Source organism: Pistacia vera, unplaced genomic scaffold, assembly GCF_008641045.1.
Source record: "Pistacia vera cultivar Batoury unplaced genomic scaffold, PisVer_v2 Contig570, whole genome shotgun sequence".
NCBI classification, from domain to species: domain Eukaryota; kingdom Viridiplantae; phylum Streptophyta; class Magnoliopsida; order Sapindales; family Anacardiaceae; genus Pistacia; species Pistacia vera.
In genome coordinates this window covers 1,328,153-1,344,008 of record NW_022196413.1, presented here as the reverse complement: position 1 = coordinate 1,344,008, position 15,856 = coordinate 1,328,153, and the positions used below count along the sequence as shown (strand labels likewise).

The 15,856-nt window shown below is 36.0% G+C and overlaps 3 protein-coding genes, 1 long non-coding RNA gene and 1 pseudogene across 16 annotated transcripts; 3 read left to right on the top strand and 2 right to left on the bottom strand.

Moving 5' to 3' along the window:
• The first annotated feature begins 395 nt into the window (after positions 1 to 395).
• Positions 396 to 7,063, top strand: LOC116108987. Of its 9 annotated transcripts, none has more exons than XM_031395230.1 (14): positions 403 to 919; positions 1,005 to 1,343; positions 1,445 to 1,624; positions 1,984 to 2,119; positions 2,345 to 2,658; positions 3,329 to 3,473; positions 3,698 to 3,826; positions 4,013 to 4,057; positions 4,913 to 4,992; positions 5,405 to 5,501; positions 5,605 to 5,694; positions 6,239 to 6,292; positions 6,517 to 6,588; positions 6,665 to 7,063. In XM_031395230.1, exons 1-14 carry the CDS (start codon positions 432 to 434, stop codon positions 6,815 to 6,817), a joined length of 2,322 nt encoding a protein of 773 aa, XP_031251090.1. In that variant the 5' UTR covers positions 403 to 431; the 3' UTR covers positions 6,818 to 7,063. The 9 variants fall into 9 exon arrangements, 6 of the variants coding, with proteins under 6 accessions (XP_031251090.1, XP_031251091.1, XP_031251086.1 ...); XM_031395231.1 differs by having other exon boundaries at positions 2,324 to 2,658; positions 3,362 to 3,473; XM_031395226.1 differs by having other exon boundaries at positions 2,324 to 2,658.
• A 139-nt stretch (positions 7,064 to 7,202) lies between these two features.
• LOC116108989 lies at positions 7,203 to 7,639 on the bottom strand. Its single transcript, XR_004124709.1, has 2 exons — positions 7,547 to 7,639; positions 7,203 to 7,466 (listed from the first exon to the last, which is right to left on the bottom strand). It is a non-coding gene; the product is annotated as an uncharacterized LOC116108989 (long non-coding RNA).
• Positions 7,640 to 7,957: 318 nt separating this feature from the next.
• Positions 7,958 to 11,174, bottom strand: LOC116109004 (probable plastid-lipid-associated protein 10, chloroplastic). Of its 3 annotated transcripts, none has more exons than XM_031395256.1 (9): positions 11,046 to 11,174; positions 10,593 to 10,750; positions 10,399 to 10,520; positions 10,105 to 10,239; positions 9,560 to 9,655; positions 9,250 to 9,330; positions 8,694 to 8,780; positions 8,302 to 8,363; positions 7,958 to 8,221 (listed from the first exon to the last, which is right to left on the bottom strand). In XM_031395256.1, the coding sequence occupies exons 2-9, from the start codon at positions 10,624 to 10,626 to the stop codon at positions 8,104 to 8,106; spliced, it is 735 nt and encodes a 244-aa protein (XP_031251116.1). In that variant the 5' UTR covers positions 10,627 to 10,750; positions 11,046 to 11,174; the 3' UTR covers positions 7,958 to 8,103. The 3 variants fall into 3 exon arrangements, with proteins under 3 accessions (XP_031251116.1, XP_031251114.1, XP_031251115.1); XM_031395254.1 differs by having other exon boundaries at positions 10,399 to 10,512; XM_031395255.1 differs by lacking the exon at positions 11,046 to 11,174 and having other exon boundaries at positions 10,399 to 10,512; positions 10,593 to 11,006.
• Positions 11,175 to 11,285: 111 nt separating this feature from the next.
• Positions 11,286 to 13,887, top strand: LOC116109005 (O-methyltransferase MdmC-like). Of its 3 annotated transcripts, none has more exons than XM_031395257.1 (9): positions 11,288 to 11,686; positions 11,778 to 11,831; positions 11,910 to 11,993; positions 12,167 to 12,292; positions 12,440 to 12,507; positions 12,748 to 12,817; positions 12,942 to 13,007; positions 13,080 to 13,160; positions 13,248 to 13,886. In XM_031395257.1, the coding sequence occupies exons 1-9, from the start codon at positions 11,432 to 11,434 to the stop codon at positions 13,287 to 13,289; spliced, it is 846 nt and encodes a 281-aa protein (XP_031251117.1). In that variant the 5' UTR covers positions 11,288 to 11,431; the 3' UTR covers positions 13,290 to 13,886. The 3 variants fall into 3 exon arrangements, with proteins under 3 accessions (XP_031251119.1, XP_031251117.1, XP_031251118.1); XM_031395258.1 differs by having other exon boundaries at positions 11,294 to 11,686; positions 13,083 to 13,160; positions 13,248 to 13,884; XM_031395259.1 differs by lacking the exon at positions 11,910 to 11,993 and having other exon boundaries at positions 11,286 to 11,686; positions 13,248 to 13,887.
• Positions 13,888 to 14,085: 198 nt separating this feature from the next.
• LOC116109067 lies at positions 14,086 to 15,704 on the top strand (annotated as a pseudogene).
• Positions 15,705 to 15,856: the final 152 nt, after the last annotated feature.

Here is a 15,856-nt window from a genome sequence, read left to right as displayed (position 1 = left end):
CTAAACCACCTCATGCAAATGGGCATGCTGTTCCAGTTCTCCCATTTTAGACTACTGAGTTCTTCGGTGACAGACAAGTATTTTCACCAACTTCATCATCGCCTTGTTTCCTTGTGGGATAATTTGGGCCTGAAAAAGTTAAAACAAAATTAAAAAATTGAGAAATTTGTATTTTAGAACTTGAGAATGTGGAAAAGAATATTAGAAATCGATTTTTTGTTTTTTTTTCAAAATAAAATTGCGGAAAATAACAGAGCTCAAATTGCTGAGTATTATAATTATTAAGTTTTCCTTTAGAATTTGGAATTTTCATTTATTCATTTATTTATTATGGTTGTTGAATATTCAGATAAGCACTGTGGGCCCAAGGCAAAGGTAACCCTGATTTTCTTATCCAAACAACAGAATTAGAGCCGCGTCACGCGTTTAATATGATTCTAACCGTTAATTTTTTCCGCTGGCGGTGTTCCAGCATCCTCTACTCAAAATTCAAAAACCTTTTAATATTTTTTTTTATTAAGGTTTGTTCAATGTTATCATGGCGAATTCTCTCTCCGTCGTCATCTCCAACGATGTATTGTTTATCTACAACTCATACTCTTTCTTGCACCACCATCACTCCTTCCAGAGATCCGACCGCCTCATTGAGATTGCCGGAAACATCCATGGATGAGCCATTAAAATCTGAGTCTAAACCAAAACCTAACAGTGATGTTATTGAATCGACTTCAAAGAAGACGAAAAAGGATGTGGCGCCAGGAGATCAAGATCAAGAAGGAGACGAACAAATTTCAATATCAAGAATTCAAGTGCCAAGACAGAAATACATCTCAGTTTCCAAAGCAGAGCTTTTGGACGCCATTGTATCAGTGATGTTCCATTCTCAAGATGATAGGGATCAGTTTCTCCTTATCGCCTCGTGAGTTAAATCATTATTTATGGTTTTTATTTTAATTCTAATTGTCCGCTTTCTTATTGAGCTCTTTTTCTAAATTTAACTGCAGGTGTCTGGATTCCATTCTTCATGCTGAACACAAGAGCATTTTGGAAGAAATGCGAAATGATTATTTCTTCACGGATTCCGCAGGCGATGAAGGATCAATTAGTTCGGACACAAAACTTGAGAATAATGGCAAAGAAAATAAGTCGGTTCATGTATTTAACACTGAAAACTCTGACCCGGATAGTGATATCATCAATAGGAACGGGCGCATAAATAAATATGTTGATGATGAAGGAGAGGAGACTGAACCAAATGAGTTATCACCTTTTAATTATGGTCTGGACTTATGGAATCTTATAGGTTCTGCAGCCAAAAATGTTGAGAAATATAACGAGTCCAGGTTTGTTATTGTTGTATTGATTTATATATTCGTTGTCTAAACAAATTTGTTGCACAGTTTTATGGGTTAGATTTTTACTTATCATGCAAAAACATTTTCAGACTTGCTGTTTCCACTCGTTTCCAGCGTGCTTTCATGCAACTGCTTAATAGTGCTCAGTTTGAAGAACTTTCAGCTACAGATTTGGTGTTGACATCTGCCTTAAACACAGATTATCTCCTAACTTTGCCAGTATACGTTGACTGGAAGAGGGCATCAGAATCTAATGCAATAATATTCAGGTAAATATGTAATAAGTACGTTTGTTGATTGCTGTTAATCCATTAGGAAAATTCATTGACTTGCTTATTAATGCAATGGCTAACACTTTAACCATACCATATTGAGGAATGCAATTAATTGGATGAGGGCAAGTTGGCTGGTCCAACCATCAAATGAATGATTGAAATAAGTAGCTTATAGGGAAAAACAACAAAGAGAATTTAAATAGCTACAAAGTTACTTACACCACTAATTATTTGCAGAATTTAGACTCTAATGTCTTTACATGCTTACTTGCCAAACAACCAAGGTAGATAGTTATTCACTTTTCTACTTTGGACTTCAAAATAGCATATGTTTAACGTGCTTTGTAATACAGGCGAGGTTATGCAACCGAGAGGCAGAAGGGCCTATTAATTGTTGAGAAATTGGATTACATACAATCCAGACTTCTGCAAAAGATCTTCTTTATTATCTCAAAACCATTGGAGAAAGTTGGCAAATGGATAAGTGAGGTCATACGCTTTTTTCCGTTTACTGCGTTGTGGCTGTTTATGGTTATGTACAATTATTAACCCTTCTTTCCCTGTATATGTACTCTCATTTATAATAATTACCTTAAAACATTTTACTTGAATGATTTTCACTTTTCTTCTAATCCAATGTCATTATATGCATTGTTCAAATTGATATTTTAAATACAAAATGCTTTATGGCAGACTCTCACAAATGCTTCTCAGACACAAGAAGTACAAGATATAATTAAGAGAACGAAGCTGTGGCTTAAGGAACTGTCTTTTTTTCAACAATCTTATTTTAGTAATGAAGAAACTTCTGATAGTCTGCTGGATGCAGACCAGCTTTCAGATGGTGAACTACCTATTTGGTTGGCAGCACAGAAGGCAGTTAGTCGTTATGAAGGTTTTCTGTCGCCTGTCGGACCACGTGGGAGGCTTTTGAGAAAACTGCTTACAAATATTGGATTTACTTCTCCTACACCGGAAACAACATTTCAACTTGAGGCTAATAGTAATGCATCTGAACCTTATTTAAGGTTTGTCCAATTAAATTTTTTGTTCTCTTCTTAACTCAACTATCTTTCAGTAATCTATTCTATTCTCTTCAGCTAATGGTAGGAGAAAAATTCAACTCTATTTTTGTAATTTGGTTGGCGATGTTAATGGTGATATGAACTTGGGAAATGTTTTAACAAATAATTGTCATATCATTGTTTCTTACAAGAAGAACCTAGATGGTGTATGTTTGCTCTCACGACTTGATTATATCTTTTAGGCTAGTGCGATTAATTTATTTTGACATGAATGAAATCTTGTTCAGTTAGTATCCAAGGCTTGTCTCGAGAAGGAAGACATGAGTTTGAACAACCCAAGGATGGTGTGCACTTAGGTTGGGATTGGTTTTTCACAAAAAGTCAATATTTTGTCCATCCGAAAAAAAAAGAAAAAAAAAAAAAGCATTTTATAATTATTTGATCGAAGTGATAGCACCAGTACGGATGGCCTTGGAGAATTAACTTTTCTTTGGAAATGTGAAGAGTTAGAAAATGCTGGAATTTACTGGACCACAGGATAACTTTGAAGGTCAATTTCATGTGGCATTCATATAAATAACAAACAGTGTTTTTCTTCAAGGTTTAACTAACTATTTTAGTTGGATATAATCCAAAATGGAGCTTTCTTATTTGAGTTGATGAAGTAATTTAGGAATTGTTCACCCAGACCAATTTCCTTATCAAGGATATCACTTAGTGATATATGGAGGCCTGCTTCAAGAAAATACTGTGGAAATGATCTTTGGAAAATGTTAAAAACTTCTGTATCCATTCTCCTCTCAAAATCAATACTTCAGGTATTCTTCATGTACACTGTGACTTGTCTTATATGATAAATTTCTCTAACTGTTTTATAAAATCTTTACTTTGGGATAGACGTTTTAAGTTTAATGATTATAGCCCTATAACAATGTGTACACCTCATGTGATTCTAAACTAAGTGGTATTAGATAGATCTTGTTCAATTTTCATTGTTGCTTGCCATTAATCGTCTCTTAACTTTGGCATCTTTCCTCATTAGGAGCCAGCATTTGAAGAATTGGTTTTGCTTTATACCAATGACATGGACAAAAAAGAAACTAAAGATAAAGCTGAAGGTCCACCATTGCAGTTAAAGATCTATAGGAGAATTCCTATTCCAGATTTACCTGTAAATACTTCTGACACTTCAAAGTCTGTTAATCTCTCTTACATCTCATGGTTGTCTCATTTACTTGTGCTCTTTTTTTTTTTTCTTCTTCTTCTTTCTCCTTTTTCCTTTTTTTTTTTTTTCTAATTACCTTTGCTTTTTCAAGTATTTACTTCCTATTCTCATTGTTTGCAAATTTTTTTGTAGGTTATATTTCCTCATAAGAAGCTATCTTTCCGTATCATTGACACAGTAAGGAGAGGCTGAATATATATTCCTTGCATTATTGATATGTTTTAATTGATGCTCTGAATACCATTCATATCACCCCATGTGGAACCAGAAGTTGATAGAATTCAGTGGAATTTTGTCAAATAAAATCGAATTAAACTGATTTGCAAATGACATTGCTTGTATGCTCTAAATATGAAATCAACTATAACAGAATTATAATAATATTAATATGGATTACATTGTTTAGTATTATGGATTCATCTTTCCTTTGTCATCATTAGACGGTTCTGCTTGGTTGGGCGGTTGGACCAGATATTTTGAAAACCTGGGCTGGTGGTGAAGAAATAAATTTATGGACTCTGCTTGTGTAGATTGTATGGAGTTGAATGTTTCAGTTAGGAACAATGTTGGATTACCTTAATTACTGAAATTATATATTGAGAGGTGTGCGGTCACATGTTACTGCTTGACATCATAGTACTGAGCAGCTGAAAAAAAGTAGCAATGGTAGGTTCTGCATGCCTTAAAAACTTAGTCACAGTTAAACCCAAGTACATGTTGAGAAGTGGATAGTGTTACACCAGATCTTATTGATGCTTTTGAAATTAGCGATGGGATAAGTTGTTCAGTAATACTACACTCATTAACCCTTCTCACTAACTTTCTTTCACAAATACGACATGTTAGTTTTAATTGGTCAGCTTGCAATGGGTCTCGCCTGATCAAATGCGAATTGACCAACTGCAAGCTACCACATCAGCGTTTGTGAGAAGTATTTGTGAACCTATCTTTGTTCTAAGTTGTTACATCATACTTTGTAGGTTGTTTTTTTAGAACTTTGCCTCTTAACTTGATCATGTGGACTGTTTGTAGGTGCGCTTGGATGTTGCCACAATTGTGGGTCTTCTGGCGTTTATCATAAACTACAAATTTGAGGACATCTTATCTTCCCCGTATGTTTGCTTTCATTTTATATGATTTATTTTTGGTTTTTTAGCACTTAAATATGAAAGATAATTATTCTAGCAATATCTCAATCTTGATCCAAGGAAGATGATGAACAAGGGTATAGGAGTTTGTCAATTTTTCATTTTTCACGGTCCTGTCTAATAGAAGACTTGGAATTGACCCTGTTTTTATCATTGTATTTTGTGTGTTTCTGAAATGATCAAATAGTTTCAACGTGGAGTCAAGAATTCATTTATGCTATTTTTCTCTCTCTTTTCCTCCCTTTATCGGATGACGGTGACACTTCAAAAACATCTTTTTGTTTCAAGTTACGTGTCATTCAGGTTTTCTAATGAAATTGAATAGTTGCAGTTGATTTAAACAATCATCATAACATTATATTTTTATCCAATACAGATCAGCATTACTTCTCGATGTAATTGCTATCTCTGCTCTTATATTATATATCACCCGTGTGGTTTTGGGTTATAAACAGACACGAGATAGGTATGAGGTGAGTAAACCAAATTAACTACCTTTCAGTTTTGGAGATTATTGTTTTTATATCATGCAGATAATCAGATTAAATAATATCTTGATGGAATTTATTATTTCAGCTGTTGGTTAACAAGACACTTTATGAGAAAACCTTGGCAAGTGGATTTGGCTCAATTCATTTTCTTCTGGATGCCTCTGAACAGCAGCAAGTGAGGAACTCTTTTGATTTATTTAGTTTTTAAGAATCGCAAAGAGAAAGTTTAAGTTTAATCCAAACGTAAAATTTGATTATGCTATACTATGGGTTTCATAAAATTGAGAGAAATATTACAAGGACTTCTTTTTTTTTTTTTTTTTTTTTTTTTTTTTTGCAAATCTGATTTCAAATATAAATTTTGAATCAGTTTTTGGTTACTATTCCAGTGAATTTTGAAAATTGAATAAGAAATATCATTCGGTGTAATCTCACTATGTGGTTCAAATGTTAATTTCTAAGGGAGAAATTTTCCATTATTCTAGATGTGACAAGATCTTACTTGCATGGTAGATCACTAGATCATCTTGATGTTTGCTGACTGCTGTGAGCTAGTATTGAAGACGAATAGGCTACTCGACTGCTTGGCTTAATATAAATGATGTGAAATTGTTGGGAAACAAAGATAACTAATAGGAAGAAATAGAAATTCCTCCTCTCTTTTTCTACAATGAATTTCTATATTGATTTTTTTTTTTCTCGTTATTTATTGTGTGCAGTACAAGGAGGCCATTTTGACCTATGCTATCCTGCTTAAAGAAGAGAGTTGCCAGGTTTGCCCTTCCCATCCCATCATGCGTTAAAATTATCTGGTGATGGTGCAAGTCAATTTGCCTTTTGGTTTGTATGTGATAATGTGTGGTTGGAGTAGACAAATACTGTGATGTTGGTTTAATACTAATCTGCCAATTACAAGTTTGGGTTATTTGATTAACACCTACTTTTCCTAAGAAGATTCTGTTACTTGTGAGTTTCGTTCACGGCGAGATTTTTCTAGTTGCAGGGCACCTGTCGTCAGATTGTTGGAGACAAATGTGAGAAATTTATGTACGATGTTCTTAAAGAGAAGGTAAAATATACTGAGGTCACTCCTAGTAAACCTGCTCATTTATTTTAAATTATTCATTGGGTTGACGTGAATGCAGGTTGAAATGCCGATTGATAAGGCAGTGAATTTATTGGTAAGGTTGGGCATGGTGTCGGAAACATCCATTGATGGAAGATCTCATTTGCAGGCAACACCATGCTCCGAGGCTTGCGAGGCCCTTAAGGAACGTTGGAATGGTTTGCTAGGATAACTTATTGTTATCAATTGCGACATCATATTACACAGTATATATTAATTTTGAAGGAACATCCATCAGAAAATTGGTTATCTTTGTTGAGGAAGTATATTATGGGAAAGGTATAGATGGTTTGTAAAAGATATTATTAGTGGTGCGATCTTGTAATCATGTATTACTTGGGCTACCATACAGCTTCAAAAACACGCTACTGAGAATATAAATTGACATCAATTAGAGCATTCAAAGAAGAAACGGAACATAGTATTGGGCAAGTATAACCTTAAGAGCTTTTTCCTTTCCTTTTTTAATTTTTACACCATGACAGCAAAGGACAAGGATATTGGACATTTCTTTATTTCTGGGCAGAGCTAAGTTCTCTTGCAGTGCTTGGACAATCTACAGTGAAAAGTATTTGCTTCAATTCCTTGAATCCACGAACCTCTGTTCCCGGTCTTTCTTACTTCTTAAATCAAGGTTTTTTGGGCGTACAAAAGTGTTGGTAGGTGTAAGCGATTAATCAAATAATCAAAGTTGTTTTGTGCCTCACAAGTAAAGGGGTTGAGCTTTGGTGAAAACAAACATGCCTCCACCTCCAACTGCACGACCTAAAAGCATATTTCTGTCCAGGTAGGAAAGGTAATATAATCCTCCAACTGATTGCCTGTAATACGTGTATCAATTTTTACATGTACATACAAGAAGCATAAGTTTAGCACTTTAAAACAATTTAATGATAATTACCTCCCTGGATTTGGATTTGTCACAGGAATTTGAGCTTTAAATGTGCGCAGAAATTGCAAAATCTGCATATAAACGATTCACGCAACTCTCAAACAAAAGATCTCCATTAATGGTTGCCACACAAAAGGCACTTCATTTGCACTAAATTAGTTTCATTAACTTAACCCAATGACTTGCATCAGTGTCATCAAGCTGAATTTTTTAAAATATACTGAATTTTTTAAAATANTATAAATTGACATCAATTAGAGCATTCAAAGAAGAAACGGAACATAGTATTGGGCAAGTATAACCTTAAGAGCTTTTTCCTTTCCTTTTTTAATTTTTACACCATGACAGCAAAGGACAAGGATATTGGACATTTCTTTATTTCTGGGCAGAGCTAAGTTCTCTTGCAGTGCTTGGACAATCTACAGTGAAAAGTATTTGCTTCAATTCCTTGAATCCACGAACCTCTGTTCCCGGTCTTTCTTACTTCTTAAATCAAGGTTTTTTGGGCGTACAAAAGTGTTGGTAGGTGTAAGCGATTAATCAAATAATCAAAGTTGTTTTGTGCCTCACAAGTAAAGGGGTTGAGCTTTGGTGAAAACAAACATGCCTCCACCTCCAACTGCACGACCTAAAAGCATATTTCTGTCCAGGTAGGAAAGGTAATATAATCCTCCAACTGATTGCCTGTAATACGTGTATCAATTTTTACATGTACATACAAGAAGCATAAGTTTAGCACTTTAAAACAATTTAATGATAATTACCTCCCTGGATTTGGATTTGTCACAGGAATTTGAGCTTTAAATGTGCGCAGAAATTGCAAAATCTGCATATAAACGATTCACGCAACTCTCAAACAAAAGATCTCCATTAATGGTTGCCACACAAAAGGCACTTCATTTGCACTAAATTAGTTTCATTAACTTAACCCAATGACTTGCATCAGTGTCATCAAGCTGAATTTTTTAAAATATACTGAATTTTTTAAAATACAGAAGAATATATATATATTTGCAATGAAAAACTTATGCAGAGTAAGTAATTTGTTGAAGATTCAAAGAGGATAGAACTTCATAATCGGAGTGGGCTTCATATAAACAACAACTGGCACCCAAATATCAGATGTACAAGATTCCATGCAAAAAAACTTAAGTACCTGTAAACTTAAAAATGACCGTGGCAGTATTGCTGGAGCTATTATAGCTTGCAGCTCCTCACTGATGTTTATATCCTGAACAGAAATCTGCAAATGCATTTCACAGACTTCAAAAAAAAAAGTTCTTCTTTTTAAACACCAAAAAGCTACCTATGCAGCAATTAAGGATTCAGAGAAACATAATCTCCAGGTTCACCAACTCAATGTAAAGGACCAAGAAATTTATAGATCTCAAGATGTGGCTTGTTATTATATTGTGTGCATAAATGTAAGAATGAGTATGATAGCATTCATCACAAAGAACTTACATACCAATACAGGTTATTCAAGAAGATAATGGAGCATTTACTATCAATTCAGTCACACCTTCAACCTCATTAAACTTTTGTTACTCAAATGATAAATCTATGTCCAATATGAAATAAATGGTTAATCATAGGGACCAAGTAATGCCACAAATACTGTTTTCTGAATCCTACTGGATAATAGGAAACATTTCAGGTCATATACCTCAACCTTTTGTAAGTCATGTTTCATGAAGGGCTGAGAAGCTGACCTCTTCAAACTGAAGGTAGATATTCCGAACAGAAACAACATTAAATTTTGCAGAAACAACCAGAGTAGCACCTTCTTCTTCCTGTATATGAAAATATTTTATATATAAAAGTTCTTCAACGGGAGAGAGAAAATAGGTACATGAAAATGACTGAACAAATACTGTAACAACACAGTCACGAAACAGTTATTTCAAAATTTCGAGTATCAACTCAGAAAATCTAGTATTGAGAAATAAGTCAAGATCTATTATTATGGCACAAGTTGATTAACATTCAAGATATGACAGTGGAAGCAAGGTGAAAGCTCACCTCTAACAATGTTGGAACACTCCAGCGAACAACATTACGGATGATCCCACCATCAGATTTATCCCGGCATTCAAATTTCTGGAAGATCTGCCCAACCTACACCCACATTCATGCACAAACTTATGATACAGCAGACATCAAGATTTAGACATTTAAAATAAACCAATAAAACTACAACAACAATAAGGAGAAAATAATCAATCTATCTATCAAGTGACATTTGACAAAATTATGACATAAGGCAAGCCAGGCCACTTAATCTCGTAGCTTTTGGCGACAAAATCAAGATATGAAGCATTGAATCAGGACCTAAAATCGGATATCTATTCAGATAAAAAGACTTCAAGCAAAGCTATATTCATATTTAACAAAGTACACAAATGGCAGAACATCATAGATCAACTCAGTCTGAGAATTCTTAGCAATCTTTATTTTCTAATTAGCAAAATAAACAAATCGTTAAATTCAGTTCACACCAAAATATTAGGCAAAATACTGCACAACTATAGAGGAAGCATTTGTTATTACATTTTCATGATTAGTACCTGAAAGAATGGAAGCCTTGCAGCAGCTTCCAGAAGAATGAGGACGTCAGGAGCAGAAGTATACTGCAGGCGCCATGTTCCATCCAACTTTTCTAGATCTATCGGCTCACCCATGTTGTATCCCTCCACACTCACCTGCCATATGCACATAAATATGCAATAATTTTTGCTTCCACTGATTTGCTCATTTTTCTGAGCATCTAAACAAGAGCGGTAAAAAAGAGGAGAGGGAGTTTAGGGTTAAGACATTAGGAAATAAAGAGGATGCTTGGGATAAAGAAAAGGCAAGCACACCAGAGCCTCCTCAATTACAGAGCGTTGATCGGGAGTGGCAACAAGACCTCTTTGTGTGTCCTGAATAGTGTTCAACAGATTGTGTTTTTTGTTCTCTAACTCAAACTCAGGTGCCTGAAACCCTAATAGGCCAATTAGTCTGCAAGATGATAACATGTGCATGCATAGATATAGAAGAGTAGAAGAAGATGAACCTGAGTCCTCTCGATGGTTAGAGTAGCTGAACATGACAACTTCTTGTGACTAGGCAATTTTCTGGTGGCAGTCAGGTTAGAATTAAAAGGCTTTATGTTGCAAAGGAGTCCCTCTCCAGTCGCAACGCGCAATGAAAAAGCAAATGCAAGGGCCATATCTGCAGAGATGGCCAAAAATTAAAATAATGGATTCCAGCTATAGCATAACAAAATGAACATATTGCCAATTTGGTTAATCCTGTCATTCATCAACTTATTGTCGATTTTCCTAAACCGAATTTTTTTTTAATGGAAATTTACAAAATCCTTAACCAATGAAAAGAACACAATTCTTATAGAGATATGACATATCTAAATGAGGCAAGCAAGCAAATTGACTGGTAGTGTGAGTGGGTATGATAGAACTTCAAGAATGGAGAAAGGACTAGCAGCAGAGTAACCAGAACCACATACCTGCTACTGCCACCACGGGATCCAGCGGTGATGAAATTTTTAAAAGAATAAAATTATCCTGTGTGTTTACACAGAAGGAACACGTATGTCATCTTCATTCATAAATAAAAAGAAAAAGGAAAAAACCCGGAAATTTTTTTTTTTAATAATCTATTATTAGTTTTCTACATGATAAAACTAAATAGTAAATATCACTGATGTACTTTACTTGAAGAATTAACTTGCCACGCCTTGAAAAAAAAAAAAAAAAGTTGAACACCACTTAGCCCGACGGACCCGGCCCACTATAGGCACTTACAAGAATTCGTGCGAGCAGGCGGTACTAACGCACTAACACCACACTATCGTTGCTAAGTGCTCGAGTCTTTCACTTCCCCTTGAAATAAATGGCGAGTAGCTTGGAGGTGGGTCGTTTTGCTTTTGTTTTACTGAAAACGGAAAACAGAGTTGCGAGATTTCGCTCCTCCTTGCCTGCAAGTTGCAGAGCTTCCAAGTTTAATAATGTTTGGACAAGAAATTGCTCCGTTTCTTCTGCCAATCCATTCATTGTTGCCGATAACGAAAAATATGGCAACAAACAGATTATCAGTATCACTCCTCGTCTTTACGACTACATCCTCCAAAATGTTCGCGAGCCCAAGGTACTTTTACGTTAACACCCTCAATTGCATTACTAATACTCATAAACTGTGTCGTTTTGAACTCTTGTCTATCTGGCTTGCTGTGTTTCAGGTGCTACGGCAACTTCGTGAGGAGACTGCCAGCATGCGTGGTAGCCAGATGCAGGTACCTTACTAGTTCTTGAGGAGTCAAATTAAAACAAAACAGTCAAGTCTTGCTAAGTATTTTGTGTAATATTGATAGGCGTCTCCTGATCAAGCACAACTGCTTGCTATGCTTGTTCAAATTCTTGGGGCACAACGCTGTATAGAAGTCGGTGTTTATACTGTAGGTATTAATGAATTAGTATTGATTATTGTCAAGCTAGCTTTAAATTTTCACTTCACATCTTTTATTCTCTGTCTTTTTTTTTTTTTTTTTTTGGCAAAATTTTTAACTTATAATAATTAATATATGAATTTAATGCTGTTAATATGAAAATTAAATTTATATCTCTGTAGGGATACTCATCATTGGCTATTGCATTAGTTCTACCTGAATCAGGTTGTCTGGTGGCCTGTGAAAGAGATGCTAGATCTCTTGATGTTGCTAAAAAGTATTATGAGCTAGCGGGTGTTTCACACAAGGTCATTTATTTCTCTTTTGTCAAGTTACAATTATGTTATAATGCATGTCTCTGACTAATAATAGAGACTCAGCCTTATACAACTGCCTCGTTTTACTTTTTCCTGTGGTGATATCTTTATAGCTCTGAAATGATTTGTTGATATTAGGTAAATGTTAAACATGGACTAGCAGCAGATGCCCTAAAATCTCTGATTCTGAATGGTGAAGCTTCCAGGTGAATGTAGTCCCTCCCTAAAGCATAAGACGAAGTTATTAGGCTCATCTTACCCCATTTTTCTTAGAAAACAGTAGTCCATTGGTGATAGTTCTCCTTTTCTCCCATGAATTGAGTTTTTTTTTAGTGACTAGCTGTTGCTTCCTCCTTTTTTTTTTTTTTTTTTTTTTGGTCCGCCATGAATATGAAGAAGAAAACAACATAACATTAATTCTTTTATATATTGTCTCTTTTATGCAGCTATGATTTTGCATTTGTTGATGCTGAAAAGCGAATGTATCAGGAATACTTTGAATTGTTACTACAGCTGGTAAGACTGATGTATAATATTTGAAAAATCTGTTTGAGACTATCTCGATTCCTTTGTTAGATAATTTCTCTCACTTCCCTCACCACAAGACTGTAAGGATGTAATTGGTTATCTGTTGTTGCAGGTTAGAGTTGGAGGAGTGATTGTGATTGATAATGTCCTTTGGCATGGAAAAGTTGCTGATCCAATGGTAACTCTGTTGACTATAATTATGAGCTTTAGCCATTAAATGTATAACCTACTTTCTAATGACTCTTTTCAGCAGGTAAATGATAATAAGACTATCAGCATTAGGAATTTCAATGAAAGTCTAATGGAGGACAAGCGTGTGAGCATCAGTATGGTGGGTATTTGTGTTCTTTGTTAACATTCTACAACTTTTAGAGACCTTTTACAGTTGATCCATTATTCTTAATTTTTGGAATGTTAGGTACCCATTGGAGATGGCATGACGATCTGCCGGAAACTATGACCTGTAGCCAAAGCTGACAATAGTTCTTGATTCTGAGACTTGTTCCTTAAGGGAACTGTTGGAAGCATGTTGTGCAATAAGTACTTCGAGGATAGCTACTATATTTCTGTTCCAAGTTATGATCAATTTAGCAGTTTCCATAAACGTTTTGCATATCCACAAAGAAGCACGTCAAATGGGGTTTAACCATATGCAGGCCTTGCAGTGTACTTTAAGGATGGCTACTATAGTGGAAATGGAACTCCTAAATTGAAATGGCTTTTGATGTATGCTCCTAACTGTAAATTTTGTTCCCAAGTAAGAAGCCGGGATGAGGAATTTGGAGATTGACGTTGTGCACGGGGCATTGTGGATTGTTGTTGTTTCCGTTTTGAAGAATAACGATTTAAAAAAAAAATTCTTGTCAGCAGATGTTGGAAAGAGAGTGAAATGTTCAAGAGAATAGTCTCAAATGTTTCCCCATTCAATGTCATTGTTGCTTGTAGAACTCATCAGGCCTTAAACAAAGTGCAAAATATATTTCTGCTGTCTTTCTCATGTCTTCGTCAGAAAACGTTCTGGAGATGTGAATTATGTATATTAACATAAAGTACCAACTTATGATAACGATAAGAAGAGTATTCACTGGACTCAACAAAAAGTTAGATGCATACTGATTCAATTACCAACTTATGATAAGCTGTAATAAAGAGAATAAAACTGGTCGATACAAAACTAGAAACTAAATTGTAAGCCTTAGGTACCAACGGAAGAAAACCACTTGAACAAGAAGAAGAATGCCCATCCAAATGTTTAGCTGACGGCAGATCCAATGTTAACCTCCCTAGTATAAAACACCATCTCTTGATCTTAATCTCTGGAGAAAAATCATGGGATTTCAAGGCGATGGGGAAGCATCAACTGGACCAGTATCAACAAGACGACCTTTTTTTAGGTACACCTTTGGTGCAAGTTACGTTGATTGGTCTGGTATGTTTCTGCTGCCCAGGCATGTTCAACGCCCTCGCTGGCATGGGAGGTGGTGGGCAAGTTGACCCAACTGCAGCCAATAATGCCAATACTGCCCTTTACGTAACCTTTTCCATCTTTGGAGTTCTGGGTGGTGGCATTTATAACATTCTTGGACCGCGATTCACCCTTGCTCCAGGTTGCTTAACCTACGTCCTTTATGCAGGCTCTTTCCTTTATTATAACCACCACCAAGACCAGAGCTTTGCCATTGTTGCTGGCGCTGTGCTTGACTGCTTGGTATCGGTGCAGGCATTCTCTGGGCTGGAGAAGGCGCTATCATGACCTCTTATCCCACCCCTAATCGAAAGGGGACATATACATCTCTGTTTTGGAGTATTTTTAACATGGGTGGTGTCATTGGTGGCCTCATTCCTTTCATTCTAAATTACCACTGCATTGAAGCTGAATCTGTTAATGACAAGACCTATATTGCATTCATGTTTTTCATGTTTGCTGGTGCACTTCTTTCACTGGCAATATTGCATCCTAGTCGTGTGGTTAGAGATGACGGCACCCGCTGCACCAACATTACATATTCAAATGTTTACACTGAAGCCGTTGAGATTGTGAAGCTGTTTCTTAATTGGAAGTTGCTTCTCATTGTCCCAGCGGCATGGGCTAGCAATTTTTTGTACAGCTACCAGTTCAATAATGTTAATGGGTTGATGTACAATTTGAGGACTAGGGGATTGAACAACGTATTCTATTGGGGTGCACAAATGCTGGGGTCGGTTGGAATTGGGTACTTGTTGGACTTCAGTCTTGAGAGTAGAAGGAAAAGGGCTATGGTTTGTATTGGAATTGTTGCTTTGCTTGGGACTGCAATATGGGGAGGTGGCCTTGCCAGTCAATTGAATTACTCACGTCATGATCTGCCTAAACGATTGGATTTCAAAACCTGTGGGAATGATTTTGCCGGACCATTTGTTTTGTATTTCAGCTATGGGTTACTAGATGCCATGTTTCAAACCATGGTTTATTGGGTGATTGGAGCTCTGGCTGACGATTCCGAGACCCTTAGCAGGTACTCGTTGTTTCATTTTTTGTTAGCTAGTCACAGAAGAGACTAACAAGAATCATTGACCCTGTGAATTACAGGTATAATGGCTTCTATAATGGAGTACAAAGTGCACGATCGGCAGTTGCTTGGCAAGTCGACTCACACAAGGTCCCCTTGCTCTCACAGCTGATTGTAAATTTGTCACTCACCACTGTGAGCTATCCATTACTGCTTGTCCTGGTCATGTTGGCTGTAAAGGATGATGACAAATCTAGAGAAGCTGACAATGATTTTGCTCCGTCCGCTGCCCAAATTCCTGGAGATAATGGTTATAATCAGCTTAAAACCTCTACCTGACATCCATCATCACACATAATATTTTCCCACAGGAAACCCTTTGTTATGGCACCAAAATTTTTGGTGTTGGAATCTGATTGTTTTGGAACGAGTGTTCAGCGGTTTAATCAAATTTTTATATTGTAAAACATGTGCCTCAAGCCTCGGTAAAGTACTAAATACTAATACACAGCACATGATTTTATATACCTACAATTTT